At 52.4% G+C, this 27,043-nt stretch overlaps 4 protein-coding genes across 8 annotated transcripts; 1 reads left to right on the top strand and 3 right to left on the bottom strand.

Moving 5' to 3' along the window:
• The first annotated feature begins 5,645 nt into the window (after nucleotides 1-5,645).
• Nucleotides 5,646-9,028, top strand: LAMTOR4 (late endosomal/lysosomal adaptor, MAPK and MTOR activator 4). 2 transcript variants are annotated; one of them, XM_037506984.2, is made up of 4 exons: nucleotides 5,646-5,927; nucleotides 6,399-6,479; nucleotides 8,158-8,275; nucleotides 8,611-9,028. In XM_037506984.2, exons 1-4 carry the CDS (start codon nucleotides 5,925-5,927, stop codon nucleotides 8,706-8,708), a joined length of 300 nt encoding a protein of 99 aa, XP_037362881.1. In that variant the 5' UTR covers nucleotides 5,646-5,924; the 3' UTR covers nucleotides 8,709-9,028. The 2 variants fall into 2 exon arrangements, with proteins under 2 accessions (XP_037362881.1, XP_037362882.1); XM_037506985.2 differs by having other exon boundaries at nucleotides 8,594-8,684.
• A 142-nt stretch (nucleotides 9,029-9,170) lies between these two features.
• Nucleotides 9,171-13,638, bottom strand: TRAPPC14 (trafficking protein particle complex subunit 14). Its single transcript, XM_037506983.2, has 11 exons — nucleotides 12,873-13,638; nucleotides 12,564-12,659; nucleotides 12,331-12,460; nucleotides 12,076-12,162; nucleotides 11,805-11,925; nucleotides 11,566-11,713; nucleotides 11,356-11,438; nucleotides 11,105-11,268; nucleotides 10,446-10,600; nucleotides 10,055-10,248; nucleotides 9,171-9,944 (listed from the first exon to the last, which is right to left on the bottom strand). The coding sequence occupies exons 1-11, from the start codon at nucleotides 13,281-13,283 to the stop codon at nucleotides 9,791-9,793; spliced, it is 1,743 nt and encodes a 580-aa protein (XP_037362880.1). The 5' UTR covers nucleotides 13,284-13,638; the 3' UTR covers nucleotides 9,171-9,790.
• Nucleotides 13,639-13,706: 68 nt separating this feature from the next.
• On the bottom strand, nucleotides 13,707-19,590 carry GAL3ST4 (galactose-3-O-sulfotransferase 4). 4 transcript variants are annotated; one of them, XM_054693650.1, is made up of 4 exons: nucleotides 19,337-19,590; nucleotides 18,055-18,361; nucleotides 17,359-17,877; nucleotides 13,707-15,171 (listed from the first exon to the last, which is right to left on the bottom strand). In XM_054693650.1, exons 2-4 carry the CDS (start codon nucleotides 18,289-18,291, stop codon nucleotides 14,140-14,142), a joined length of 1,788 nt encoding a protein of 595 aa, XP_054549625.1. In that variant the 5' UTR covers nucleotides 18,292-18,361; nucleotides 19,337-19,590; the 3' UTR covers nucleotides 13,707-14,139. The 4 variants fall into 4 exon arrangements, with proteins under 4 accessions (XP_054549625.1, XP_054549626.1, XP_054549627.1 ...); XM_054693651.1 differs by having other exon boundaries at nucleotides 19,540-19,590; XM_054693652.1 differs by having other exon boundaries at nucleotides 19,548-19,585.
• A 1,094-nt stretch (nucleotides 19,591-20,684) lies between these two features.
• On the bottom strand, nucleotides 20,685-27,027 carry GPC2 (glypican 2). The gene is made up of 10 exons (XM_037506982.2): nucleotides 26,370-27,027; nucleotides 25,558-25,716; nucleotides 24,873-25,198; nucleotides 24,037-24,117; nucleotides 23,120-23,282; nucleotides 22,758-22,888; nucleotides 22,398-22,547; nucleotides 22,171-22,310; nucleotides 21,893-22,068; nucleotides 20,685-21,135 (listed from the first exon to the last, which is right to left on the bottom strand). Exons 1-10 carry the CDS (start codon nucleotides 26,533-26,535, stop codon nucleotides 20,885-20,887), a joined length of 1,743 nt encoding a protein of 580 aa, XP_037362879.1. The 5' UTR covers nucleotides 26,536-27,027; the 3' UTR covers nucleotides 20,685-20,884.
• Nucleotides 27,028-27,043: the final 16 nt, after the last annotated feature.

Below are 27,043 nucleotides of genomic sequence, written 5' to 3'. Positions count from 1 at the left end.
AGGGACTTATTAATACTCCACTACAGGCACACACAAAAGGTTAACAAAAGGTTTACTTACAAGGGAAGCGGAAATGTACAACTCAGGGAGAAAACAGGGAAATAAAACCTTAAATGCGTCCTACCCGATCTGCCAACCTGGAAACCCAATGGCACTCTGAGAGCTGGCTGAGAGCCGCAAGCTGGTGGAGAGACAAAGGGCGTCCCTTAAGGTCCACGTGTCTGGTTTTATACCAAACCTGGCTGCTTAACTCCACTGTCAGGTCCCAGCCACGTTCCCTTTGGTGGTGATGGGATTTGTCTTTCCCAATGTCCTGATGGCTTTGGTCTGGAGTGGGGGTGGGGTCCACAAAGCCTGTATGGAATTAGCTCAAGACATCCTTTTTCCCTAATATTATGAAAAATAATTCTTGTCTGTAGTTAGCCTCCCCATGCACTTTTCCACATATTTCTTTCTTTGTTTAATCTACTATAAAGTAAATGAGGTTTTACCACTTCTTTGGGTCTTTGTTTACTTCTGAGTGCTCCCATATCACCCAATACTTGTATTACATAAATTTGTATGCTTTTCTCCTGTTAATCTGATTTCCGTCAAGTTAGTCCACAAATCCAGCCAAAAATCTTAAGAAGGCAGAGGTAAACTTTTGTCTTCCTTATACTGTGAAGATATTTTTTAGGTATGATGAAAAATTTAAACCAACAGACTTTGAAAACAACAAATTAGCTTCCAAAATGTGGGTGAGCCTCATCCAGGCAGTTCAAGAAAAGAATGAGATTTCCTGGAGAAGGAGGAACTTTCTTTAAGACCATAATAACATAGAAAAGCAGTCCGCACTCCTGGCCCTGCCTTCATGTGGGCTAGGGGTGGGGCAGGATGGGCCTCTGCCTGCTATCTTAGGCCGGGTTGGGAGCCACAAGGCTCCACCTCCACATGGTTGGGCCTGGTTTCAGTCCAGTCAAAGATAGGAGGCCCTACATGGCCTGGGTCCTGGGTGGGGTGCCCCTAAGCCTCAGGTCCCTAGGGGCCAGGGGCTGGGGCTTCGGCCAAGGTCGGGTTTCCCCTCTGGACTGACCCCCCCACTTCATTCAGATCAGTGCAAGTCATCAATAACTCAGGCACCCCCCCCACACACACACACACACTGTCTTGTTACAATGTGTGGCAGTGGGATGAAAATGGATTAATCAGAGTCCTAGTCCAGAACAATGAGAAACCTAGAGGGACTGCACCAAGAAAGTGCAGCCCAGCTCCAAGGGCAGTCTCATTTTTATTTAGAATCAGACAGAAAATAAAAAGATCAAAGAAGCAAGCAGGCAAACGGGGACTGCACAAGTGTATGGGGGATGCGTAACCAGCTGGCCCCAACCAAGGTTGAGAAGTAAGGAGAAAGTCAAGAAAAGCCTCGGTGTTTATGCTACTCTAGCCATAATACCTATTGCTGTATCTGTACATGCTGATTTCAGCATGTATAGATCCTCATACCAGGACTTTTGCCCTTAGAGGTTCCTTATCAACTTTCCCTGTTTCTGCACACTGAGATGCACAGAATAGTCAAAGCAAAGAATAATCAAGGCAAAGACACAGAATAGTTGAGGCACACAATAATACAAGCTCCCACAGCAGACCTCCAGATGCTGAGAAGGACAAACTTAAGCCTCGGATACAGTTGTCATCTGTACAGACCCAAACAGAGCATGGTCGGAACCACATGAGATAGGACCGTGGGATGAGCTGGTATAGTGACCTCTCTCAAGAGCTCCATCTACAATATCTTCTGGGGCTGGGGAACCAAAACCCTGGTCCAGAGATGTGCAACGTGAATGAGGCTTCTTTCTCTTCTAACTGGGGGAGGAAAACATCAGAGTGTGACTGGGGACCCAGGGCAGGACTGGAAACCATGAAAGGAAAAGAGAGGAGCTGGACCGACCATGTGCTAGAGTCTTTCCCCACCGGGGAGCTTCCCCACCAACACTGGCTGGGAGTTGGGTTCCCAACACCAAAATTATGACTCTGAAGCAGCATCATGTGCTAGTCATTGGAAAGGATGGGACAATCAGTGTGAATGAGGGGGCTTGGAACCCAGAGATCATATCAGTGTGGAGAAAATGGGGCAGTGTCCTGTACCATAGGAAGTTCCAAAAACAAGAAGTCTAGAAAATCATTCCATACACATGCCCTGCCCTACAAGAGGTTTCTGAAGTGCTCTGCCTTGCTACCTGCCTCCCAGTTGCTCCAGGTACACTGCAGTCCAGGAGCACAGGTCCTTGCCCGGGAAAAGGACAAGCTTCCAGGAAAAGGACAAAGCTTGTGGGCCAACCATCATTCTAGGGCACCCAGCAGGGAGGAGTAGGAGTGATCCGAGTGGGAGTGGGGGAGGGAGATGCAGGGGAGTGGGATGGTGGTTGGGTAGAATATTGGCCGGAGGGCAACATCTCAGGGGCACAATAACTATACAATGGTGATAGACTATGTAGGAAAAAAAAGAAAAAGAAAAAGAAACCTCGCCAGCATTCCAGCTGCTGCCCTGTGGAATTTGGACTCAAGTGAGCAGCCATCAGTTCTTCCCTCAATTTCCAGCTTGTCTGCCAGCCCCACAGCTTCCAGATTTGCCAGCAACCACAATCACGTGAGCTAATTCCTTAAAATAAACCTCTCCTCTCTCTGCGAACAAGTTCTAGAAGGAGAGAACGAAGGGAAGAGAGAAATTGATTTATTTTAAAGAATAAAATAAGGACCTCCCTGTTGGCGCAGTGCTTGAAAGCAGCGCTGTGAAGCTGTCCGCAGCCTCTGCAGTGCGGGTTCGATTCCCGGCTGGCCGAGGAGATACCCACATGGCGCAGCAGACCTCTCCTGTCTCACCCGCTGCTCCCCTCAGCAGTGCTTTTGGTCTGTCTGCCTGTTCTGCGCCCCACTCTGTCTCTGGTGAATCCTCTCACCCTCCCGTGCCTTTGGCCTGTACTCCAGATCTTGTATAAATAAATCAATCTTAAAAAAAAAAGAATAAAATAACATGTATGTGCATGTGTGCATATATATATATACATGTACAGATGTATAGATGTTGTGGTGTTGCTTTCATACATCAATGCCCACACACCAGCATTCAGATCAAGAAACAACATCACTAGTCACAGAAGCACACTTCTTGCCGTCTCCCCTCCCCCCATGGATAACCATAGATACATTTATCTCCATTTTACCTTCCAGAACTCTGACTAAAACAGTGATTAGCTTACAATTTGTTTCCATTGGCTTTGTGTCTTTGTCACTTTTCCTAGCAGTCTTCTTTTCAGTTCAGATTTTTAAAGATTTTACTGTTTGCTGTGAAGCTAGACCTCCATCCTCTTGCATGCAACCTCCTTTTCTCTTATCTTTTCTAGTACCAATTATTACCTGATCAAACAGCCATCAAAAGACTTCCCAATCCCAACTCTGCCTTTCCTGCTTCTCTTGACTCTAACATCCATTCAACCAGCATTTAATGAAGACTAGAGAGTAATAGTTATGTGTTTGGGGAGTAATTTGTGGAAAACATCACAAGTCTGACCTCATCCTCACCTCCACCCCCATGCTGCTCAGCTAGTAAGTGAGGTAGGCAGGTAAACAAAGAGTTTGCAGGAAGTGAGGTAAGTGCTACAGTAGGGCATGGGCCTCTTAGATCTTGGGGAGACAGGGTTGGGAGAGGTAAAGTAGGAGGCTAGTCCTGTCACTGGGATGGATAAAACCACATTATTTCAATCTCAGGGTTTGTGTCTTCCTTTTCCAAAGAAGAATGTGCCATGCAAGAGCAGTTAGGGACCATGAGACCAAAGCAAAAGTCTGGAACCAGAAGGAAGTTCTGGGAGCAACAGGGACAAAATAGAAAAGAAAAAAAAAGAAGATTCAATTTGTAGGTTAGCACTGTGTTAGGTACTGAGTTAGACACTGGAATCTCAAAATGGATCAAATCCTTAACTTCAAGGAACTCATAGTTTAACACAAGATGAACAGCTCTCACCAGAATATTCTTTCCCAGGTAGATACCCTTACAGCTCACTCCCTCAAGTCTTTGTTCAGCTGTCACCTCATCTATAGGCTGACCTCACCCACTGATATAGAGTATCACACCTACCAACACCCTTCTTTGTCCTCTCACTCCATTTTTTAAAAACTCTTTATTCAAGTATAATATACATGCAGGGAAATTTCATGTATTATAAGTGTGCAGCCCTCTACATTTTTACAAACTGACACATAGACAACACCAGCATCCAGGCGAACAAACAACATTACCAGGCCCAGAAACACCTCTATTTAGCCCAGTCTCCTCCCATACCCCTAATTTCTAACAGCATAGTTTTGCCTGCTTTTATACTTTACAGAAATGCATTCATACGTAATACACTTATGATTTACATCTTTCACTCAATATCAAGTTTGTGTGAGTCATTCCTGTCGCTGTGTGTAGTTTTAGTCCATTCTCATTGTCATATAGTGTTCCATTTTGTGAAAGTGACACAATTTATTTATCCATTTAGCCATAATGGGCAGTGGGTAGTTTCCAGTTTTGAGTTATTAGACAGGAGGCTGGCCATCCACTTCTTTGTGGAGAGAACCGGCCTGTTCGAGCCTCCCAAGTAACTCCCCATGCTTTGGGAAAGAGGCAGGAAAGGATAACCAAACTAACCATCAACCTCTATGTGGAGGGGTGGTCCGTATACTGTCCAATGCCGGTGAAGTGCCACATGAGTTCAGGGCTGCTTTAATGTGCTAGCTTGAGAAATTGTGCGAAGCACTCTGTGGCAAACAAGAGAAAGGAATGCTTGCTGCAGTCTGCTGGCCTCTGCTAGGGCCAGTTTGGCTGACTGCTGACCTGGGGGTAGGGAGTGGGTGGGAGTTTCAGGTTACACCTGGGTTGTAACTCAACATAAGTTCTTTCCACATTGGGGCTCTTATGAATAATACTGCTATAATCATTTGTGTTGAGTTTTTGTGTGAACCTAAATCATAGAGTAACTGTTTAATTTTTCCAGGAACCACCAAACTGTGTTCCACAGCAGCTGCCCATTTTACATTCCTACCAGCAATATGTGAGGAAGCCAGCTTCTCCATATCCTTGCCAAGTACTTATTGCTTTAGTTCCAGAATCATCCTTTTCGCCTCATCAACACTACTCAAGTCACATTAGCATTGCAGCAGGTCTAGAAACAAACTTATTTTTTCTATGTGACATTCATTTGTAGTTAAGAATTTCTAAATTTCCAATTTTTCCTGACAGAATATTTAGTATCGCAGCTACGTTGTTGGGGGGCAACGGAGGCTCACTTTATCATCACTCCTTTCCTCCTTGATTCCGGACTAACCACTTCGGGAATAAATCCCCCATCTTAAACAGAAAGCAACCTGAAAGTAGGTATAAAGGTAGTATTTGGATAGTTCTTCATATGCATTTCGCGTTGTTTCATTTTATTCTCTCGTTTCGGGTAGTCATCTGAAGTACAGCAAGTAACCAGACCGTGCGGCCCCTAGTGAGCAGTTTTACCCCAGCACCCTCTGCACCCCGCACCGTTACGCGCGTAGGGACAAAGACTCAGCCCACGCCCCTTCCCCAGCCCCGCCCACACCTCTGTCCAGCCCCGCCCACACTCCTTTCCCCAGCCCCGCCCACACCCCTCCCAGAACCCCTCCCCTCTTCCGACATCCCTACACTGAGGGGCGGGGAAGATTGGTCTTTGAGTGACCACTCGGCGCGCGTTTCCCGGAAGCGACGCTCCGCACTGGCAGATGAAGTCTAATGACGTAGACGTGCTCCAATCCGAATCCTGAGGGCGGGGCTAAATCCTACGGCGTAAGACAGGAGAGCGCCCGCTGGAAGCACGTGACCTGGATTTGGAGCCGGAAGCCACCTCTCTCGTAAGGAGCACCCCCCAGCACCTACGGCTGCGATGGTAAGTGAGGACGCATGCGCGGGACTATGTGTCGGGGGTTCAGCATCCCTGTTCCCCAATTTCTTTGGCCGCCCTGTCTTAGACCTGCATCTCACCCTCATGCCCAATCCGTCCTGGGGTAGAAGGGGAATGGAGCTGAAAGGGTTGCAGCGTAGAAGGCTGAGGAGTGATCTGTGGGCGGGTGTACCCGGTTTTTTGGGGGGGGGTGGAGTCTGCGGGGGCGGGGCTGGCCACTAGGTGAATAGGAGACGGAGCTGGCGGGGAGGGGCCGGTGGGGTAGCGAAGGTGGGAGGTAGAAGGCTTGGGAACCCAGAGAAAGATAAGTGTTGAAGGCCACGTAGAGGGATTAGAGTCTGGAAGGACCCTGGTTGGGGAAAAAGGCGTGGGAGTCCAAACATTTGATGTTGCAAGTGTAGGGTACTGAGAACCATCTTCCCAGCTTGCTTCTCACTCTGCATCTTTATCCACTAGACTTCTGCACTGACGCAGGGGCTGGAGCGAATCCCAGACCAGCTGGGCTACCTGGTGCTGAGTGAAGGCGCAGTGCTAGCGGTGCGTTCTGGGAAAGGGAGGGGGGCCCACGTACTCAAGGCCCGGTGACCCCTTCTAATAGGGCCCAGTTTACCTAATTTGTCTCTATTCTTAGTCTTTACCTGATATCATGCATAGCATACAGTAAACTTTGGGGAATTAAACCTAACTTATGAGGTAAGAGGTTTGCTAACTTTACCAAAGTTACACAATTAACTATAGGTCTTTTGGTAGCTGAGGTTACCCAAGTTATTCTTGGTATTTATGGAAGAGGTTTTGTATTTTGTTCCATAGAACAGTATAGTGTTAGGTCTCTATTATAAGTTTTCCATCTACAGAGACAAGGCATAAGGTTAAAGGTGGGAAGCAATGAACATAGTAAAGAAAACTGAGAGACCAGAAAATGAAGGACTCAGCCTTTCCTTTCTTTTCATGTTTTAACTTTTGTTCTGACAAGGAAACTTTTTTGGAGGTGAAAATTCAGCTTGGCTTAAGGGATAGACGGTTGTAAACAGGCCGAAAAGGAGAGTATTCAGGGCTGAGGGGTGATATTTGCAGGAGTGCCACACCAGCCTGTCTGAATTGGTGGTGGGATTATGTTGACATGATTTAGAAAGGTTTGGGAGGAGACTGGAGACAAATATATGGCAACGAAAGCTCTGACTGTGGAGGACTTTAAAAGCCCAGTTACATATTTGGATTAATGCTGAAGGAAATAGGAGCTTTGGAGATTTTTTGAACAGAAACATGAGCTGATGAAGCAGTTGAGAGGTTGATCTAATAGGTGTGAGAATGGGCCAGAGGAGCAGGATTCAGGAGGCTGCTGCCAAAATCTAGACAGGGCTGGAGGCAGTGAAAAGGAGCAAGGAGAGAAATGATTTTAAAGGAAGAATCAATATGTCTTGGTAATGACTGGAGATTGAAAATAGAGATATTCTTCATCAAGACTTTGAACTCAAGCCTAGATTGATGGTGCCTCAGCAGGAAATTAAGAACTTGAATAGGGAGAGAGATAAGGGGAAATGTGATGTGACTTTAGACAATGAGTTCGATATAGAATAGCAGTTGCTAGGAGCTGTTCTAAGGATCCCACCAGTGTTATCTAAACTGTCCGTAAGATACTGTTGTCACTAATTTACGAATGAGAAAACTGAGGTACAGAATATCTTAGGAAAAAGGGCGCTGAACCCAGTGGGAGGCCCATACTGAGGAGGCAGGAAGAGGAAATTGAGATAGTCACAGAAAAGAGGAAGGCCCAGGCAAAGTGACATTATTACCCAAGGACCATGTAATAGAGGGGCTAAAAGGAAAGCGATGTTTGTTTCAGATTCTGCAAGACAAGTGGGAAAACTGAGAAAAAGATGCAACCCTGAACAAGTCAGTGGTGGGTGGGCATTGATGTGTGAGAATGTGTTTTCATCAGATAGGTGGAAGATGGGGAGAAAGCAACCTGCAAAGGATTAGGGGGAAAAGGTTGGTAAAGAAATGGATGAACCATTGCATATGGGGGAAGGCTAGTGTTACAAGGACAAGAAACCTGATGGTGAGTTTCAGGTTTTCCCAAAACAGGGGTGACCTGGACATACTGGAAAGTAGAGAGGGGGAGATTACAAATGCTAGATCCAATGACTGTTCCTGGAATTTTTCCCCAATTCTGTGCCCTTATTTCGACCATTTTCCTTTCCCCGTCTGCATGCAGTCATCTGGTGATCTAGAGAATGACGAGCAGGCGGCCAGCGCCATCTCTGAGCTGGTCAGCACGGCCTGTGGTTTCCGTCTGCACCACGGCATGAACATACCCTTCAAGCGTCTATCTGGTGAGCCCCAGCCCTTGCCTCTATGGTGGTGACAGGAGGGGTGCTTCCAGAGGCATCCCTTAGGGAAGAAACACTTGTGTCCTACCAGCCTCCCATCTCCTGGGGTCCCCGGTTCTGGCCACTATCTTCCCTTTGGGATTCACTCCTGCATCAGAATTAATGAGAAAGCAAGAGAAGGGGATTTTACAGAGGACCCCGCACTCCAATCTTCAAATCTCTGAGCCTTGAACTATAAAATTTCTTTGGTTATTGATCCCAGCCAGCTTGTGTGACACCCGCTAACTTTTTGCTCCCTTCCCTCTCCTGGGGTGGGGGAAGGTGTGTCTCCCCCACAGTGGTCTTTGGAGAACACACATTGCTGGTGACCGTGTCAGGACAGAGGGTGTTTGTGGTGAAGAGGCAGAACCGAGGCCGGGAGCCAATTGACGTCTGAGCCTGCCAGAGGGTCAGGGCAGAAGTGGAGCCAGGTCCGCAAGCTTTTGAGGAGGAAGACACATGCCTCCTCCACCTTTCTTGGCTTGCTGCTCCAACTAAGGCTTTTGCTCACCCACTTCTCCACCCCATTTCCCTGCCAGGAAGAGGCCTGGGACTCTCTGCTATGTTAAGGAGAATGAGTTCAAGAAAACCTTTCTCTTCTCTCCCTCCCTCCTAATAAACATGAATCTTATGTTCCCAAGCCCAGGGATGTGTCTAATTTGGAAGGTGGGAGAGTGACACCCCATGTCTGTGTTCACCCTCTAGAAAGTTGTGTACTTGGGCCCAGAGGGGCAGGGCAAGGCCACTCTGGGCATATAAAACTGAGACTCAAAAAAAAGTGTGTCAAGGGAGCTAGTTGTGGGATTCTGAAACTTCTGGGTCTCCGCTCCTGCCAACAGCACACAGACAACTGTCATTCTTCTCCCTCCTGAACAGGCATTTAATCGTCTTATTTCAGTTGGAAGCAGTTGATGGAGAATAAGTTACAAGAACAGACAGACACACACACACACAAAAAAAAAAAATCCACACAACTTAAAGTGCTTCAGGCTGCAAACGTAAACATGAGGGGCAGGAGGAGGCCACCTAGCTATCTCCCCTGACCCCTGAGACAGGAGGATCATTGTCGGGGTCCCTTTACCAGCACCACCCTCTAATCTCAGCCCTGCGGGTGGGTGGGAGGGAGGGAATGTCAGAGGCTGGAAAGGCAACTTAATAGGAATGAGGAAAACACTTTGTAAACAGAACCAGGGTAAAAGGCGGGGGGCAAGATAGCTCTTAGAGCCCTTGCCCTGGCCGAGGGGTGGGGCCAGCCCCCCCAGGACATTGGGGAAATACTGTTGGCTTAGTGCTGTAGCCATACCCGCCCATTTCACAGCTTCTTCCCTTGTCCCTCATCAGCAGACACGGACAGGCGGCCCTATTGGACCTCCTCACCCATGGTGGGAGGCATCTAGGGGAGGCACAGCCTGGAGGGAGGACCCCCCTGGGGGGTTTTCAATTTCTGGAAGTGCAAGAGGGAGGCGCTCCAGCACGGGGCTACTTGACGGGCTCCACCACCAGGACCTTGCACTCGCGCTTGGCAATCTTGTCCAGAGACAGCACAGCCTTGTCCGGAGGCAGGTAGAGGGGGCGCCCAACAGGAGAGGCCACAGGGGGCGTGATGGCCCTGCGCTCCATCACACTGCCTGACCTGGAAAGGCAGAGGCTGTGGGCTCCAGTCCTACCCCAGAGTCCCCTCCAGCTCCCTCTCCAGTTCTGGCATCTATGAGGTCCACGGGCATCCCTCCAGAGGCTCCCTACCTCATGAGGTGGCTGCGGGAGGGCTGTTGGTGGGAGAAGGACTGAGAGCGGCCCAGGCTAGCCTGGTGCCTCTCCACCAAGTCCCGGACAGCAGGGCTGCTAGGGCTGCTCTTTCGAGAGAGGGGCCGGGCCTCAGGTGGAGGGTGGGACACGCTGGCGGTGAACTGCAGTTTCAGTTTCATGTGCTGGCTCAGCTGAGGTGGGAGACACAGATTAGCACTCCAGCTCGGTTTCCAGACTTCAGGCCTCCTTTCACAAAATCCTTCCCACTTGACGGGCCATGTCAGATCTAAAGCCTACCTTCCCTCAGCTCAGCATTTTAATAGAAGTTGCAGCCCTGTGCCGCCCACCACACAGCCCAGCCCTCCTACCACCTCTCTCCCCAGCCCACCTCGAAAAGCCCTGTCCTTAGAGCCTGGAAGGCCACACTGAAGGTGAGTGCGCTGCCCTTCCGGGAGAAGCCGAGGTTGTTGAGGGGCGTGTGGCAGACAACAGAGTCCAGGGCTGCCTGCATGGCCCGGCGTTCCTCCTCACACAGCTGCTTTCCTGGGGGTGGGGGTGGGCAGAAACAGCGACCAGTAAACATCACTGCTGTGTTCCTCAGTTCACAGAGGGCTTTCAGGAACAATCTCATCTGATCCTCAGAGCCACTCTGGAGTAAATTGAGTATGTTATCTTTTGCTGAATTTCATAAATAACAGCTAATGTGTACTGTGGCTGAAGCTTATTCTAACCACTTCACATCTATTAACTCATTAAGTGGCCAGAACAATCCCATGAGGATTTCAGCGCTAAGAAACCTGAGGCTCAGAGAGCTTAAGTCATTTCCAAGGTCACACAGCTACTAAATAGGAAAAGTAATAAAGTCAAACATGCCAGGGAGCCTATTCTCTAGGGCTGGTGTTCTCAAAATTGCCCACTGCCTCTCTAAGTCTTCCCCTGTGATGCTGCAGAACTACCCAGGGACAGCGCCTGCAGTCACCCATTTCTCTAATGTCATCCATTCCTGTCCCCTTCAGGACAAGGGCCCAAGGGTAGCTGCCAACTTACCAGCCTGTGCGTGTTCCGGGGTCCACACAAGCCTCACAGCGAGGAAGTCTTGGAGATTGTTGAGCAGCGTGTAGGTGACAGTGAAACGCTCATAGGTCCGAACAGGGGATTCGCAAGAAGCAGTCATCACAAAGCAGGGGCGATCCAGGCGGATGCTGGGCAGGCTAGTAGTGAGAGAGAGGGAAGCGGGATATGTGTCTCTCGCAACAAAGATGAGTATCGTGGTGTCCAGTGGGGATCCACACACTTACCGGTAATGGGTGTAGATGCTCTGGGTGAAGGGCAATTTCGGGGTGGACCACTGAACCACAGCAATCAGGGGTACTTCTAGGCCCTGCGGGAGGGACAAAGGGAAGCATGTATGAGAGGAATCCTCTAGCTCATCTCTAGTCAACCCCCTGACCTTTCTCTCCCACTTTTCTTATCCTTTTTCTTAGAATATAACTACCCCTTATACTCACCTCCTTAGCCCCTGGAGGGGGCTGCTCACCCCCTCTCAGCTGAAACAGGAAGTTGTGTTCCTCCAGGGCACTGAGCGGGCAGGGGAAGCAGCCAGAGGTACTGGGGAGCCGGCAGAAGGACCCCATGGAGACTTCCCCAGATTGGTGACTAGTTCAGAAGAAGGGGGACAGAGCTTAATCTTGCCCTGCCCGGCCCCCATCCCCACCACTTGCACCCCTGCCCCTCCCCAGGACCTCACCAGACATTGTCCACCAGCAGCACAGAGCCATCGGGCATGACAGGTAGATAACTGGCATTGAAGTTTGGGAGAATGCGGATATCCCAGATGGAAATTTCCTCCTGGGAGGAGCTGTTCAGCACTGTTGGAGGTAATCAGCTCAGATTATCTGGATGCTTCAGTCCCCAACTTTAACCCACAAAACACCTCTCCTCCCCAGCCTGCCTAATAAACTGCCACTCAGTCAGTGCCCTTGCTGCTACCCCAGGCCTGAGCTGATGCACTGGCTCACCCTTGAGAACGGTCAAGTGTTTTCCAGCCACAGTGAACTGGCGGCATTTCAGAACCGGAGGGGGCAGCAGAGTCAGCAGGGTGCTCACTGCAGGAGAGGATGGCAGAGGCAAGAAATGAAGGGCTGGGTGCAGGCCTCACCTCTAACCCAGTTCTAATCTTCCTCTTCTCCCCCAAATCGACACGTGCCAGTACCATCCCTCATTCTGTCCCCCACATTCCACAACCCAACATCTCCGTGCATTCTCCTCCCCACCTTGAGCCTTGAAAGCACTCTGCTCCCCACGGAAGGTCTCCCCAGGTGATCGGGTCTGCAGCAAACGAAGGTAGCCTTGATCTCTGACTTCTGGTGCCTCAACCTCCCGCTTCCAGACCGTCACTACAATCTGAGCACAGGGGACACAGGAGTACATTCAAGAGTTGGCCAGAGCTAGCCAAGTCTTAGAAAGGGAGTATGAATTAGGGTGACAGCTCCCTGGCCGATCTTACCTTGGCTTTAGGTGTCCCTGGGGGAAGTCTATCCAGTGAAACGGTGAGTGGGAAGATGACCTCATCTGTGGACACAATTGGTTCCTCCACAGGCAGCTAGGGTTGTGAAAGGGATGAAGAGGTCAGGAGAAAGGCAAAAAGACGCCCGTGGCATTCTCTTTAAGACCTGCAGGGCATGATTCTCTTGTTCTGTCCTGAGCCCTCACCTGCCTCCTGCTTCAGGCCCCCATGACCAACCCCCTCACGTCTTTGGAGCCCGGCAACCCCCCGTCCCCTCCCCCCTGTGTCATGTCACCCCAGGTTCCTCACCGTGGTCGCTCCCCCTGAGGTAGCAGGGCCGGGGCCGTGAGTAAGGAGAGGGCTGCAGCCTCGGAACAAACTCCCACCACCAGGATCCCCGCCCCCTGGGGGTTCGGGATCCTGGTCGCTGGAGCCACCGCCCCCAGGAGCCCCGCCTCCGGCGCTGACCGAGGCCAGAGCAGCCAGGGCGGTTGCCAGTTCTGTCCAGGCCCCTCGGGAACCCAAGCCAGAGCCGCCCCCGCCCCCGGACCCCGCGCCGCCCCTGCAGCGCAGCACCAACAGGAAGCGGACAGTCTCCCCCAGATAGAGATGGTTGCGCCGGGGCAGCGCCCGGTACCGGCCCGGGTCCCCTGCGAGTTCCGCGCGCGGCGGCAGCGGCACGGCCGGGAAGTACATCGAGTAGTCGCACTGGGACTCCATGGGGCGGCAAGGACGGTGCGGGCCGGGGGCAGGGCGGGCCGGCGAGGGCGAGGGCGCCCGCTGGCCGGGATCCGGGGAGCCCCAACCCCCGACGGTGCTACGCGCGTCCGGGCCGGCCCCAGAGACCAACCGGGTCGGGGAACCGGGGCAACGAACCCGGAACCGAGACCCCGCGGGCCGGAACCCGGGTGCGGGCCGAATGACTGGCGAGAAGCCGGAAGCGGAAGGGAAGGGGCGTGGCCTCTGAGGCCCCGGAATTTGTGGGTGACCGGACCGCGGAGGAGAGGGGCGGGGTCCGCTCTGCAGCAAGAAGGATTGAGGAGAGACTGCGAAAGGCTTGGAGGAGAACTGTTAAAAGAACTTCGTTCCACTCTGCTTCTTCCTGGAAGATGCCCCACCCCCACCCTGTCCGCCCCACAAAAAGCAAGTGGACGTTTCGAAGTATTTATTTATTCATTCATTCAACAAACATTTCATAGTGAAATGAGCATAGCCCAGTAATAAATATTTCATAGAGGAACGGTCGCTTCATTCCAGTCCTCCGCACCCCAGATTTTCACTGGCTTACCCCAGGGTTTGCTCCTCTAGGGGGGTTTGAGTGCGCTGCCCTGAACCTGGACTAGGGAATGGGCAAAATGGGTGGGGGACGGAAGAATTGGGACTTCTAGGAGCTGAAGGATTTGGGACTCCTTAGCTCAGGTTGGAGAATTTGCGCCCACGGCCATGCAAAGTCCATTTGTCATCTAAGGTGCAGGCGTTCTCTCTGAGGGAAGCAGAAAGGCATCTGACTTCCCCCTGCTTATCACATGTACCCTTCTAGTCTAACTGCTCTTCAGCCTAAGACTTAGTCTGATGTCTATGGAGAGAGTAGTCTTACAGTCTTGAGTGGCACAGACACTGTTGGGGGGAACTGCTTGGCATCTAGCTTGTCCTTGTACTGTAATTCAGGGGTAGCCAGGCGTTCACACTCCTCCTGGTCTTGGAGGCTCAGTCCACTTCGAAGTACATAGCCCAAAACCTTCCCTGACCCAAACTGGAAAGGGCGGAACCGTCGGTCAGAGATGTATTCAGGGTCTAACGCCTCACCTCCCACCAGACAATGTTTAGCCAGGGCCTCCCTTCGAGCTCGGAGTTCCGCCACAGCGCTCTCTAGTCGGCTCTGGCCATATCGCTTTATCCGTGCCCACAGGCTGTGGTTGAAATGAACATAGAGAGCCCAGTCCAGGTTGTTCCAGGCCCGGGCTCGAGCCGTCAACTGCCTGTCCTCAGTAGCCAGTCCACCATCCCTGACAGTGCTGAGGCCCTGCTCGCTTCCAGCCTGGGCATTGTGCATGAAGCCCACCACATCATCTAGACCCCAGCACAGGGCATCTGCCAGCAGAACCAATGATTCATCAAAATACTCAGCCACCAAGACCAGGTCAAAGACAGAGTCCAGCCAGGCTAGACTCCACTGGATGAAGGAGGAGGACCCCAAACCCAAAGAGGCAGGGCTGGACATCGGGCTGTGACCATCAGCAACAGTGGGAGCAGGATGGAAGAGAGTATTGGGATGTGGGGTATGAACTTGGGAGCCAGGGCCAGGAGACAAGACATGCAGCTGTGGGGAGTTGGGGTCTTTTGGGAGATGAGGATTCCCTCTCGTTGTCCTCATCTCTGGGGGGAAGGGAAGGCCAAAGTCAAACCATAGCAAGTTGCGCGCGTAGTGGTCTCCACGGGCCCCAGGCCGATAGAAGGCTCGAGGATTGGCCAGGAAGGCGGCCAAGGATGGTGCCTTGCGAAAGGCTGACGAGGTGGATTTATAATAGGAGAAGGCAGAGTGAGCCAGGGCTGCTGGGTCTCGGACGATGGAAAAGAAGAAGCTGTCAGAAGGCATGACCCGAAGTACCTGCAGAGGTGAGAAAACAGACATAGGGAGAAAGAACTGGGCCAGGGAGAAACTAAGAGCAAGGCAAATGCTTGCTGATACCCCAGCCTCCTCACTCCCATCAGCTCTGCTGGGAACCCTCCACTTCCTTTTCTAGATGTATAGTTATTGGGCAAGTAACTTGCACCTTTCAATTTGCTTCTCTGCAAAATGGGGAGAATCACTCTTTCCCAGGTGATTATGGAGGTTACACAAGATGAAGAATATGAAGGAAACGTGCATGTTTCAGTGAAGACAGAGAACAGCGCAGAGAAAAGTCTGTGGCATCAGGCAGGCTTGGAATCAATTTCCTCAGGCCTTTCTGACTGCCTTGGTCAGTAAAACCTCTAGCAACTAAACTTTGGGTTCACGTCAACTAAAGCTTACTAAGTGCCTATCCTGGGACTTTTAGTCACAGCTTCAAGAAAGGAACTGGCCTCAGGACTCCTCAGGGGAGTCACTGGCAGCCAAGAGGGAGGAGAGGGGACATTATAGGTGTCAGGTGGGCAGGCTAAGCCCGGGATGGCTGAAGGCACTTTGGGGACTCCCAAGCATCTTGGAAAGCAAAAGGCACCTCTGAACTGGACCCTGGGAGCCCTGGCTACTTGGTAGGGTGCTATCCTACAGCCTGGGGCCTGTGATCCCTCTTCTCAGCAAAAGGGAAGGTGGGATTTGGGCTCTGCCACATCTTAATGCGGTCCTGTAGGCAGATCCAGTCCAAACCCAGCTTCTGGGCACCCTGAGTAGTTTCTGCCTCTGAATCATGACTTCTGTGATTAAATCTAACTCCCCAACATGATGACTTCAGATCTGTTCTGCTAAGATGTGCATGCCTGCACGGTAGAACCTGTGACTTGCATGTTTCAGTGAAGGCAGAGACTAGTGCAGAGAAAAGTCTGTGGCATCAGGTGGGCTTGGAATCAAAGTCAAATCCATTTTTCCAGTTGTGTAACTTTGAGCAGGTTATGGACTTCTCAGTGTTCCTCCATCTACAGCTCCAGGGTCACACTTACCTTGAAGAAGGTAGATGTGTAAGGAACATGGTGGGTAGTCAGTCAGTGAATGATGGTGACAACGAGGGTCATTATCCGAACCTCTGGAGAAACATGCCTCACAGAGTGTTGTCACTGCCTCACTCCCAGCTGTGCCCCACTGCCATTAGACCACACCGAGTTCCTAGGCAGCCTTCTTCGGCTCCAGCATCAAAAGGGGTGCCTTGGCCATCCCCACTGAAGTACTACCACCCACACACACACTACCCCACCACCACCCTATCTTTGCTGTTTTACTCCCCCTAAGAGAGCTTGTTCTTAACTATAAAGCCATGTTCCCCCTTTCCTTTAAAAGCCAGTTCTCCAGAAAGCCCCATCCCCACATGTTCCAAATACACACACACACACACACACACACACGTAGGCGCACCTGCCATGAAAGACACTTTAACTTTGGAGCAGATGGAGTTCAAAGCCTAGCTCTCTTGCTTTCAGTTAGTAGAGGCCACTTAGCCTCTCTGAGACTTGGTCTCCTCATCTGTGTAATGGAAACACTGTTGGTGTAATGTCTCCCTGGCAAGGTGATGCTAAGATTGGTACCAACAATCAGTAAGTATTCAATAGAAGTCCCTTCTTCCCCATATACTTTTATTTGTACATTGATTTTCTCCCTCCAAGAGCTCTCGGGCGCCTGTGTGTGTGTGTGCAGATGAGTGTGTGTGTGCACTCCTCTCCCCTCTAGAACTGAGGCCAGGGTATTCGTCAGGACTGAGCTAGACTTTGTCATGGAGCCGATCCTCAAAATCTAGCAGACATGGTGAGAGGAATGAGAGGTCAGAAGGCAGGGGGCCCGGGAGCATCAGTGGAAAAGGTCAAGCAAGGCAAGGGACAACTGGAAACTTTGTGGGGGAGGGACAGGGGACTGACCCAGGTGGGGGAAATTGGTCAAGGAAAGAGCCCAAGTAAGCTCAGATAGGGGAGGGTAGGAATGTGGCTCCCAAAAACTGAGAAAGGGATAGCTGAGGAGAGGAGAACAGGAAATCTCACCTTGGTCCCCATATTTGGGGTGAAGTGATGCTGGGAGTCCCCAGGCCTGATGCCCCCTCCCCTGGTGGTCTTGACCACAGGCCTGAGCCCATCTCTCTCCAGTCCCTTCTGTCCCCTCTACCCTCCTCACCTCTTTCAGGTTGAACCTCATGTGATGACAAAGGATGTGGAAGGGGGGCTGTGTGCCTCTTCCCTGGGGATGATAGCCTTTGACTCGAGAGGCTTGGAAAAACCTTGGGTAGCCAAACTGGTAGCGGGTGGGAAGGGCAAAGCGCAGCCCGTGCTGGTCCCCATAGCGATGAAGCAAGTTCAGCACAGAGCTGCTTCCAGATTTATGCGTCTTCAGGAACACGAGGTGCTGTCGGGGTGAGCAGGACAGAGCAGCTGGTCCTGGGGGTGGGGCCCAAGGTTGAAGGAGCTGCAGCCCAGGCAGCCTGGAGAGAGACAGGAGAGGACATGTCTGGTCCTCACCAGCAGGTGGCTGTATATCTTGTGGTGCAAGGAGAGAGCTTGCGCCTCCTCTGAGTCCCCAAGAGTCACAGCCCGGGATGGAATGGGGACAAGCAAGTAGGGGGACATCAATTGGGTGTTGGAAGAAGATGGTCCTGGGATTGGGGCCCAAGGTTGAAGGAGCTGCAGCCCAGGCAGCCTGGAAAGAGACGGGAGAGGACATGTCTTGTCCTCACCAGCAGGTGGCTGTATATCTTGTGGTGCAAGGAGAGAGCTTGTGCCTCCTCTGAGTTCCCAAGAGTCACAGCCCGGGATGGAATGGGGACAAGCAAGTAGGGGGACATCAATTGGGTGTTGGAAGAAGATGGGAACTCACCTCCTCTGGAAGGGACCCCCCCAGAGCTGGAGAGCAAATCCAATGGTCATGAAGACCCCCAGAGCCACCCCCAGGCTCCGAGGTCCCCAGAGGCGAAAGGTCCTGGTAGGAGACCAAGAGCCCATGTGGCACCAGGAAGGGTGGCTCTGAAAGGGGACAGGGCCAGGAACAGAGGCAGAGACAGCTTGAGATAGCCGTGCAGCTGCTGAAGGCGCCGATTGGAGATCGGGGGGTCATTCCCCAAGCCTGCTCACAGCCCTGGTAGAGTCTGCCCCCTGAGTTAGCAGATTTTTGCCTCTGTCAGCGTCTAGAAGGGAAATGAGAGGGGGAGGAAAGCGGCTAAGGAGAGGGGTAGAGCCTTCTCTCCCGCTGTTGCCGCTGAGACCTAATTCAGGGAGGGAGAGCAGGCTGCAACAGGGTATGCTCCTGGCATACACCCAGTGGTGGCCCCACAACTACTATTCCATTATCAGCCTCCCGTTCCTCCAACCCCCCACCTACAGTTTCTCCTTGAGCCTTGGGGACTTTGAGGGAAGGGGAAAAAGACAAAGACCCAGTGAGAAAGATCGGCCTGATCCACTCCTTTAACAGTGAGGTGAAAATCGCCAAGCCCAGGGCTAACTCCTGTGGCAAATTGGGGTGAAGAGCCCCATTCTGAGGCTGAGAGGAAAAGCCAAAAGGAAGGAATGAGACAAGGCACAAACTGATAAGCCCGGAGAAGTTAGTTAGACCACTTGGTAATGAGAGAGTCAGCGTGTAAGGGGGTGTGTAAGGGGGTGCTGAGGAAGATGTGGCATTTCTTATAGAGCCCAGATCTCCACACACACACACACCCCCACACACAACCTCTTTCCTGCTTTTCATACCTATCAATGCACCTGGAAGAGAGGAGAGGCTGGGGGTGGGTGGAGGGGTGGTCGTTGGGGGAAGAAGAGAGAGAGAGAGAGAGAGAGAGAGAGAGAGAGAGAGAGAGAGAACACGCTTGAAGGAGCAAGCGAGCTATCGAGGGAGGGAGAGAGAGAGACCTAGCTTCAGAGTTCCTTTTCAGGCCCCAGCTTCCTAATCAACTGAGAGTCCGAGACCCACCCCTTTCAGATTACAACCCACGACTCTGGGCTGCAGTTGCTTGACAAGTCCTGACAGCCCCCTTCCAGAACAAGCCTGGAGTGACCCTCCGGCAGAAAAGAACCCACACTTGTTACCCAGACACCCGCCCACTCTGGCATCACCCCCTACCTCCAGCTCCCTCCCCCAACACAGGCCCGAAGATCCAGCCCCTCACCAAAATCCAGGGACCAGATTTCTCATCCATCTCTATCTCCTGTCCATCACCTCCATTCCAGCCTTCCGTCCCCTCCAGTTTAGTGACTGTTCAGTCTATCGCCAGCCCTTTGTTGGCTCCCTCCGGGGTTCTCTCTAGGGACCCCCTAAGTCTCCGCCCATAAATTCTAGGGTCCCTGGCCTCAGCTTTACTTGCCTACTCACTCAGTCACCTGGGGAGCAGCAGGTAAATCCGGGTCTGGCCCTCCCGCCAGCTGCAGCCACCGCCCAGCTCCTAGCTCGGCCCAACTTTCCCCGTAAACTTTCCCAACGCCCAGGCTCCTCCCCTCTCCCTCCCTTTGTCCCGCCAGTCCCTGCAGCTGCTCGGCTTTGATCACATCTCTGGGTCGCTCCCTCCCTGAATCTCTCCCTCCATTAGAGCAGCCTGCCTGCCCTTGGAAGACACTACTTGAACCCACCTTTCACACTTAGGAATCAATTATACCTTTTTCTCTAAGCTTTCTCCAGAACAAAGGATTCATTCAGGGACACAAAGAAAGAAAAAGGGAAGAAGAAAATAACAGAAATAAGTTGAAAGCAGACATTGTCAAGGACCTGACAAGGCAGCCAGAGGCTGACACACAGAGAACAAGGGCCCCCACCTGCAGGCAGGGGTAGTCTTACTAATAATGCCTTATGATCAAAAAGAATTTTGCCAGGGACAAGGAGCTTCCTTACATCATTACTATTCATTCCCCACAATTCTCCCCTCTTTTATAGATGAAGGTGCTCAGACCCAGAGAATGGACAGTTTGCCCAAACTCAATCCCCAGGGACAGCTTCCAAGAGAGGGGAGAGTCAGACAGAAAATCAGCCAGTCACCGAGGCTCTGGAGACTCTGCTAGGAGGGGGGAATGTTGAATGTATAGGAAGTCACACAGATCTGATACATTGGCCATTTATTTGTAGGAAAAAACACTAAAACATGAAGCGAAGAAGCTTGTGAAGGATGTGGATGGCAGAGGTCATGAGTCAGCCTTTTCTTCTTTCTTTTTGATATTTTAGTTTAAGAAATTGATACTGAAAAACTCAATGAAACCCAGGCCCATTGATCCTGACATCCTATTCCCCTCAGTTCACCTAGTTCCCTGCTCAGCTCCCTGTCAACACCCACCCAGCTTTATTCACTTCTGAGACTGGTGCTCCCACCCTTCCCCACTTCCAACTTCCTTCAGACCCCACCCCCCAACTGCAGCTATATTCCTCCCTTGCTGGGACTGACCACCAGCCCAACCTAAGAAACTTAGCTGGAGACCACACCTCCTCCCTAAATAAATACCCACCAGCCCCCACACCCGCCCTCCCCAGTTACCAAATGAAAAAATAAATATTGTAAACACCCACCCCTCCCGATCTGCCAATGGGAATCTCCTGGATCCGGGGCCCCAGCCATTCATCCAAAAAGTCCTTTCTCTACCCTCTCTTCAGCCCCCTTCAACTCCTCCCCAGACCCAGCTGGGGGGGAGGGGAAGGCTAGGAACCCTTGTAATGCTAGGGCACCCCTCCCCTGTTATCGAGGTCCAAGCAGGGCCAGGGCTGAGAGGAAGAGAATGAGAATGGGCTGGGTATGAAAACCAACAGATGCCCCCCCATTTCTGCTCCTGCCCTGGTTGTGGCGGATAATGACACCTCCTCCTTTGCCCCCAGAACTATCCTTTCTAGAAGGTCGAGGAGGCCGGCCTGGTGGTGCAACAGCTGCTGTCCCAGCCTTCCAGTCATCCGCATAGTGCTGTCCCTCTCCAGAGCCGCTGGTGTCCTCATCTGCAGGGAGGGAGACGATCAGAGACAGGAACGGCAGCGGAGGGGTGGGGTGGGGGATGGACAACAAGAAGGAGGGGAGATTGAGATAAAAACAGAGAGGCAAGAGAGATAGATGGAGGCTGGGAGGAAGAGTGAGCGATGGGAAAGCAGGGAGAGAGGTCATAGAGTGGGGGAAGGTGATGAGAGAAGGGAAAAGAGAAAATGAGACAAAACAGAATATATAGAGAGAGATATATATATAGAGAGAGACAGAGACAGAGAGAGACACACAGAGAAGAGAGATGGGGAGAGAAGATAAACAGGACAAGAGAGCAAAAACAGAAGCAACAAGGTGGGTGGGAGAGAAGAAACAAAGAAAGAGACAGACAATGGGGGAGAGGGGAAAAATGAATGCCCAAGTGCCCTTTGCTTCTCTGGCAAACTCTGTCTGGGGGAGCCAGTCCAACATAGCCTCTCCAAGCTGCCCCCTCCCCAGTCTCCCACAGCCTCTGCCAACACTGAAAAGCTTCTCGCTGTTCTGCAAGAATGTTTTGGTGTCTCCCCCACTACACTGTGAACTCACTGCTCATCTGCCCTTCACCTTTGAGCCAAGTGCCCAGCAGATGTGTGCTAAGCAAGCGAGTGAATGAATGAATGGCAGCTGAGTAGAGATGCAAGGAGAAAGGGCTTAGAAGGCAGTGGGCGAGGTTTGGGGCCTAGGAAGGCACAACCGCAGAAACTCGGGAGGAGCGAGGCCTTGAGGAGCTTCCGGTCTCACCCCAGTCTTCCCGTTCCAGGTCTCGTCCCAAGGCCGCAGCCTTCATCCTGGTCGTAGCCGCCCGGAGCTGCAGCCTCCGCCTCCTCGTCTGGAGGTCGGGACCCAGGTCTTCCCCATTCAGCTCGGGGTTGTCTTGCTGCTCAGTTGGGGAGGCCCCGACCACGGGCGACAAGTACCTGCGAACAGAGCAGCCCCAAAGGCTCCCGCCCCGCCCGCCCCGCCCTGGAGCCACACCTTGCCCAGCCGCCCACCGAGGCCGAGGCCGGCCCGGTGCTCACCGGCCCCGCCCGCTTCCGGTCCAGCAGGGCGCCGACTCCTGCGAGACGTCCGCTGCCATGCGCGCGTCCCCGCACACCGTCAAGGGCAGCCTGGCCCAGAAGCCCCGGATCCGGCCCACCCGCTGGCGGAGCTCCCACACCTGGGGTGCAGAGAGAGCAGGGCACAGCTGGAGCACTCACCCCACCAGGCGCGCGCGGGGCGCCTCACTCCTGCTGCCCACACTCACCAGCCCGTGTAGACCTGAGCCCATAGCTGAGGATGTGGGCTGCTCCTCCTCTGGCCCCGAGTTCCAGATCCGGCCTGCCTCTTCCCGTGGGGCTGGGGCTCTGCGGGTGCGGGTCAGCGTGGGTAAGGGGGCACCGCATTCCTGAAACACCTGTGGCACAGGGAAGACACCCATACACATGCAGTCATCCGGTGGTGAAAGCCACAGGGTCCTCATTCCAATCCCCAACCTCCCTTACACTCCGTGCTAATAATACCCTATACTGTTCTTCCTTCTCTCTTCTGAACTTGAGCTAACACCCCACAATGTCCCCCTTCCACCCGCCAGGCTGACACTCCCACCTTCTCAGGGTGCCAGTACCTGGGCTGACACCCTTGCACTGTTTTCCTGCAGATACATCAAACCCTCTGAGATCTTCACCCCAATAGACTGGGCTGCCAGCTCAAAGGAAAAGGGGCCTTGGAGCTTCTCAGCCAGGAGCAGGAGACCATCTGGAAGGGGGAAAAGTAAAGGGGGACAGTTAGGGAGATATTCCCTGAACTAGGAAGTTCCCACTAATCCTGGCCTCACTTTGGAGGGAAGCAGCAAGGTAAAGCATGGGGGAAGCCCATGAGCAGACCACCCAGGCTCCCCCATTTAATTAGCTTAAAATTCCCTCCTGGTCCACCACCATCAGCCCCCACACAGACAGCCCTCCCAGGCTTTTTCTGAATCCTGCTCACCCAGATAGCTCCCCCAGTCAGGATCCAATCCCTGGGCGCTGAGACAGCCATGGGCCACGTTGAGGCAGAAGTCTCGGCAGGGTGGCAATGAGGGAAACCCTTGACAGAAAGGGCAGCCCGTCAGACGCATCACTGCCCGCCTGCAGCCTTCAGACATGGGCATCTGGGGGCAGAGAGCAGGTCTGTGTTATCCACAAACACTGTGGCTGCCCTCAGTCAAGCTTGGTGCTGGTGCTGGGCACAGAGAGAAATCAAATACCCCATCCCACCTGGCCCAGGCTCTATGTAGAAAGCTGGACAAGAACATCTAGGCTTGGTGACCCCAAGTGGCAGCAGGTGAGACCCCAAGACTGCCACAGACTGATAAGGGAGGTTATTAGGAGTCAGTTTGCATATACTGCTTCTTGGGGGATATGAAACTAGAGAGGTGGTGTGGGGTCTGAGAAAACATTCCAGGACAAGAGTGAGCACATCGTGGTTGGGGAGGAGGAGAGAGGATGCAGGAGGTAAGACCAGGAGGTGAGGGAGAATGGGTCTTGCCCACTTGAAGGTCAAGCCAGGAATCTGGCATTCAGTTGCAGGGAAGAGGGAGCCATGGAGGGACCCTGGAGGAAACAAGAGGGGCAGGACTCCAATCTCCAGCTGCTATGGTGATGAGCAGGCCCCCAGAGGCTAACAGAGGATATGAGTCATCAGAGGGCAGGAGGAGGTCAGAGGTGGGAGGAGGTCGTGGATCATGACACATGGAAGACTTCTGGCCCCCCTCCTTCCTGATTAACCCGGGGATGCCAGGGTCTTAAGGCTGATATTGGAAGATCTCAAACCTCTCCTGACAGCTTAGTGCCCGATTCTTCTTCATAGGCTTCTCCTACTCTGACTCTCCCTCCCTGTGCCCTGCCCACATGCACCCCCCTAACCTTAAGCACTTCGCTGACCACATCTCTTCCAGTCTGTAGACCCTGGATAAAGGCCCGGGCAGCCACCAGGGCCCGGGATACCTGGGGAAGAGAAAAGAAGGTGAGGGTTGCTGTGGATTGGTCAAGACTGCACAAGGGAATGAGCAGTGGGTTTATCTTGGGTTAGTCAGTAGTGTCAGGTGATACAGGGAGGCAGCCCAAGAGGTCCAAAGGAATTCTATAGTCTAGAAGGAGCACGGGGAACTGCAATTGAGAAGAGATGGAAGAATTGAGTTTTACAGGCTTGGAAATAGAAAGACTATATCAGAACACTGAACTTGAAGCCAGATGACTTGGGTGTGGGACATAGCTGTAAGGTTGTGACCTTGACCTCTGGGAGGCTCAGTTTTCTCATCTATAAAACAGAAATACTACTACCTACCTCTCAGAGCTATAACAATTAAATGACATTCTATAAATGAAAATTTCTCTGAAATATCAGGTGTCTAATTCATGTTTAGTTGAACCAGAGGAAGTCAAGATATTATGATTAGAGAGGAGTCAGCAGAACAGGTGAGTAGGTCAGGGATTTGTGTGAAACTAAGCACAGAATGGGGGGTGGGAGGGGGAGAAATGACCCAAACTTGGGGGGAGCAATTAAAGGAGACCAAGGAGCATTGAGTCTAGCAGAGATGACTGGGCTTAAGATAGAGGTCAACTGGTCAGAGATGGCTGCCATGCAGGATTCACGGATCATCTGGTCAGGGGTGACAGAGGCACAAAAGGAGGGTTATCAGGTTGGAAGTGAGTGGTGCACAGTTCAGAGGAAACTGAAGCTCAGGCCTTGGGACCCTCACCTGCAGGCGGAGGCGGCGGGGTGAGTCCCCAAAGGGCTTCAGAAGGTCTTCGGCAGAGGACGCTAGGCGCGTGAGGCAGAACAGATATTCAGGGGAGAAGGTGTATTGTGGATGCAGCAGGGGGAACACTCTCTCCAGGAGCTGCCCCCAGAAGTCCACCAAGGCATCATCTAGCCCTTCACCGGACCTCTCATAGTAGTCCCGCAGTCGAGAAAACAGGCCACTGAATGATGGGGTGTACTGAGCATACATGTGGCGGCCATAAGAGCGTTGGAAGAGCAGGGCCAAGGAGTGTTCAGATGATGAGAGCATCTCCCGAAAAACCTCTGTGGCAAATGCAGAGAAAGAGGTGTGTGGCAGCATGAGGCCAGAGAAGGACAGAAAAGTGAAAGGGCAGAGGCGGGAAGAGATGGGCATGGGGGAGACTAGAGAAAAGACAGTGAGTTGGAAACAGAGCAAGTCTCAGAGACCAGACCAGACTCTGAATTGAGGGGTGGGGGGCTGGGCCATAGAGGCAGGGCAGGACCTTGGTGAGAGCCTGGGGTGAGGCTGGGTGGGGGGCAATAAGTCAAGACTGGGCTGGGGTGTCTTAAGAGTGGAGTAGGGAGTGAGGACAGCATACCTACTGGAGAATGAACAGAAAGAGGAAGAATGAGGCCAGATTTGGGGACCCCCAAGTCCTCACCATCAAATTTTCTGTGTCGGGCAGCCAGTGTGTGAACCAAGAAGGAGCCACTCTCCTCCACCAAGCCTCGTAAGGTGGCCTCAGAGTCCCAGGTCAGCCTCTGCTCTATCTCACTGGTACAGCAGGTGTACTGCTGGGGACAGATCCGGAGGTGCTCACCTGAATGGAAGAGATATGGAAGAATGGTGATACGTTATATCATGTAATTTTTTCCTTCTCCCTCCTATCTCTGGGAGTCATCCCTACTCTTTACCTGTCTGGTCTCTTTTCTATTGTCTGACCCCCTCATCCCCACCTGACCCTTTCACCTCTTTATTGTCCCCTCCTCTAACCAAGTCCACTGCTATTAGTCATGTGATCAGTAGTGATGGGCCAAATTAGTGTCCAGGGGGTCTTCAGGTGACCTTCCCTAACATCAGATACCCCAGGTCTCTAAGGATTTACACGATGGCATCTACGGGAAGGATGGGGTCTGGAAGGGGTGGGGTTACTTGATTAGAAAGAAAGTATTATAGATGGGCTCAGAAATCGCGAAGGGAACAAATTGGGATGCGAAGAAAGAAACAGCTCCTTCTAATCACCAGAAAGGGATTCCTGGGGTGGGGGTGGAGTAAGAGAGCTATTATGTGAACAGGAGGGGTTGCTGTGATCCTAGTAAAGAAGTTCAGGAGAAGGAGAGAGATTATCCTATGAGATGAAAAAATTATTATATATAACGGTCTCTCTGAAAAGGAAGAGAGTTATTGTGAGAGGGTGGACCCGCCCCCGTCCCCCTCCCACGCCCTCAATTCTCTTGTCTTCTTTTTCCTCACCTGAGATCAGGGTGGGAGGGAGTAGGTTTAAGCTATAGCCCCGGCCCCCCAGCACCTGCCGGGTCTCAGCGCAACTCCCGGTGACCTTTGCCTCGCTCCCGGGTCCAGGGCCAGGACCGGGACACAGGGGAAGCAGCAGAAGCAGAAGAGATCGCAGCGCGGACATAGCTGCTGCCGCCCTGTGACTGTAAAGTGGGTCCTAAGGAAGAAAGAAGAGTCGCCCGAACTCGGGAAGTCAGTTCCCGGCCGTGGGGCTGCCCCACCAGCCAGAGAAAGAGCGCGACCTCCGAAAACCGAACACCCAGCCCGATAGCTGGACCAGGCGGCATCTGCCGAGACAATGGGAGCGGGGAGCCGAAGGGGGCGGGGCAGGAGGCGGGGCTCAGCCAATGGTGGTAAGGAACTGGTCTAAGGGGCGGGGTCAAAGCAGAAATTAAGCCAATGTTACGGAGAAACTCAGCAGGGGGCGGGACTCGGCAGAACTAAAGAGGTTGGGGGGGCGTGTTCTTTCTCGGGGGCGTGGCTATCCACTTCGAAAGGCGGGGCCTCAGTGGAACTCAGCCTATGGCAGTTGATAATCCAGATTGAAGGGGTTACTACTACTCTAGTGCGTAGATCCTCCAATGGAGAGGGCAATTGGGAGCAAAGGGGGCGGGGCCGGGGTGGAGCCGGGT

The sequence above is a fragment of the Talpa occidentalis genome, unplaced genomic scaffold (genome assembly GCF_014898055.3).
Source record: "Talpa occidentalis isolate TD23 unplaced genomic scaffold, MPIMG_talOcc4v2.1 talOcc4.12, whole genome shotgun sequence".
Taxonomy (NCBI): domain Eukaryota; kingdom Metazoa; phylum Chordata; class Mammalia; order Eulipotyphla; family Talpidae; genus Talpa; species Talpa occidentalis.
The sequence above is the reverse complement of the archived record's forward strand: the minus strand, read 5'-3'. Positions and strand labels throughout refer to the sequence as shown.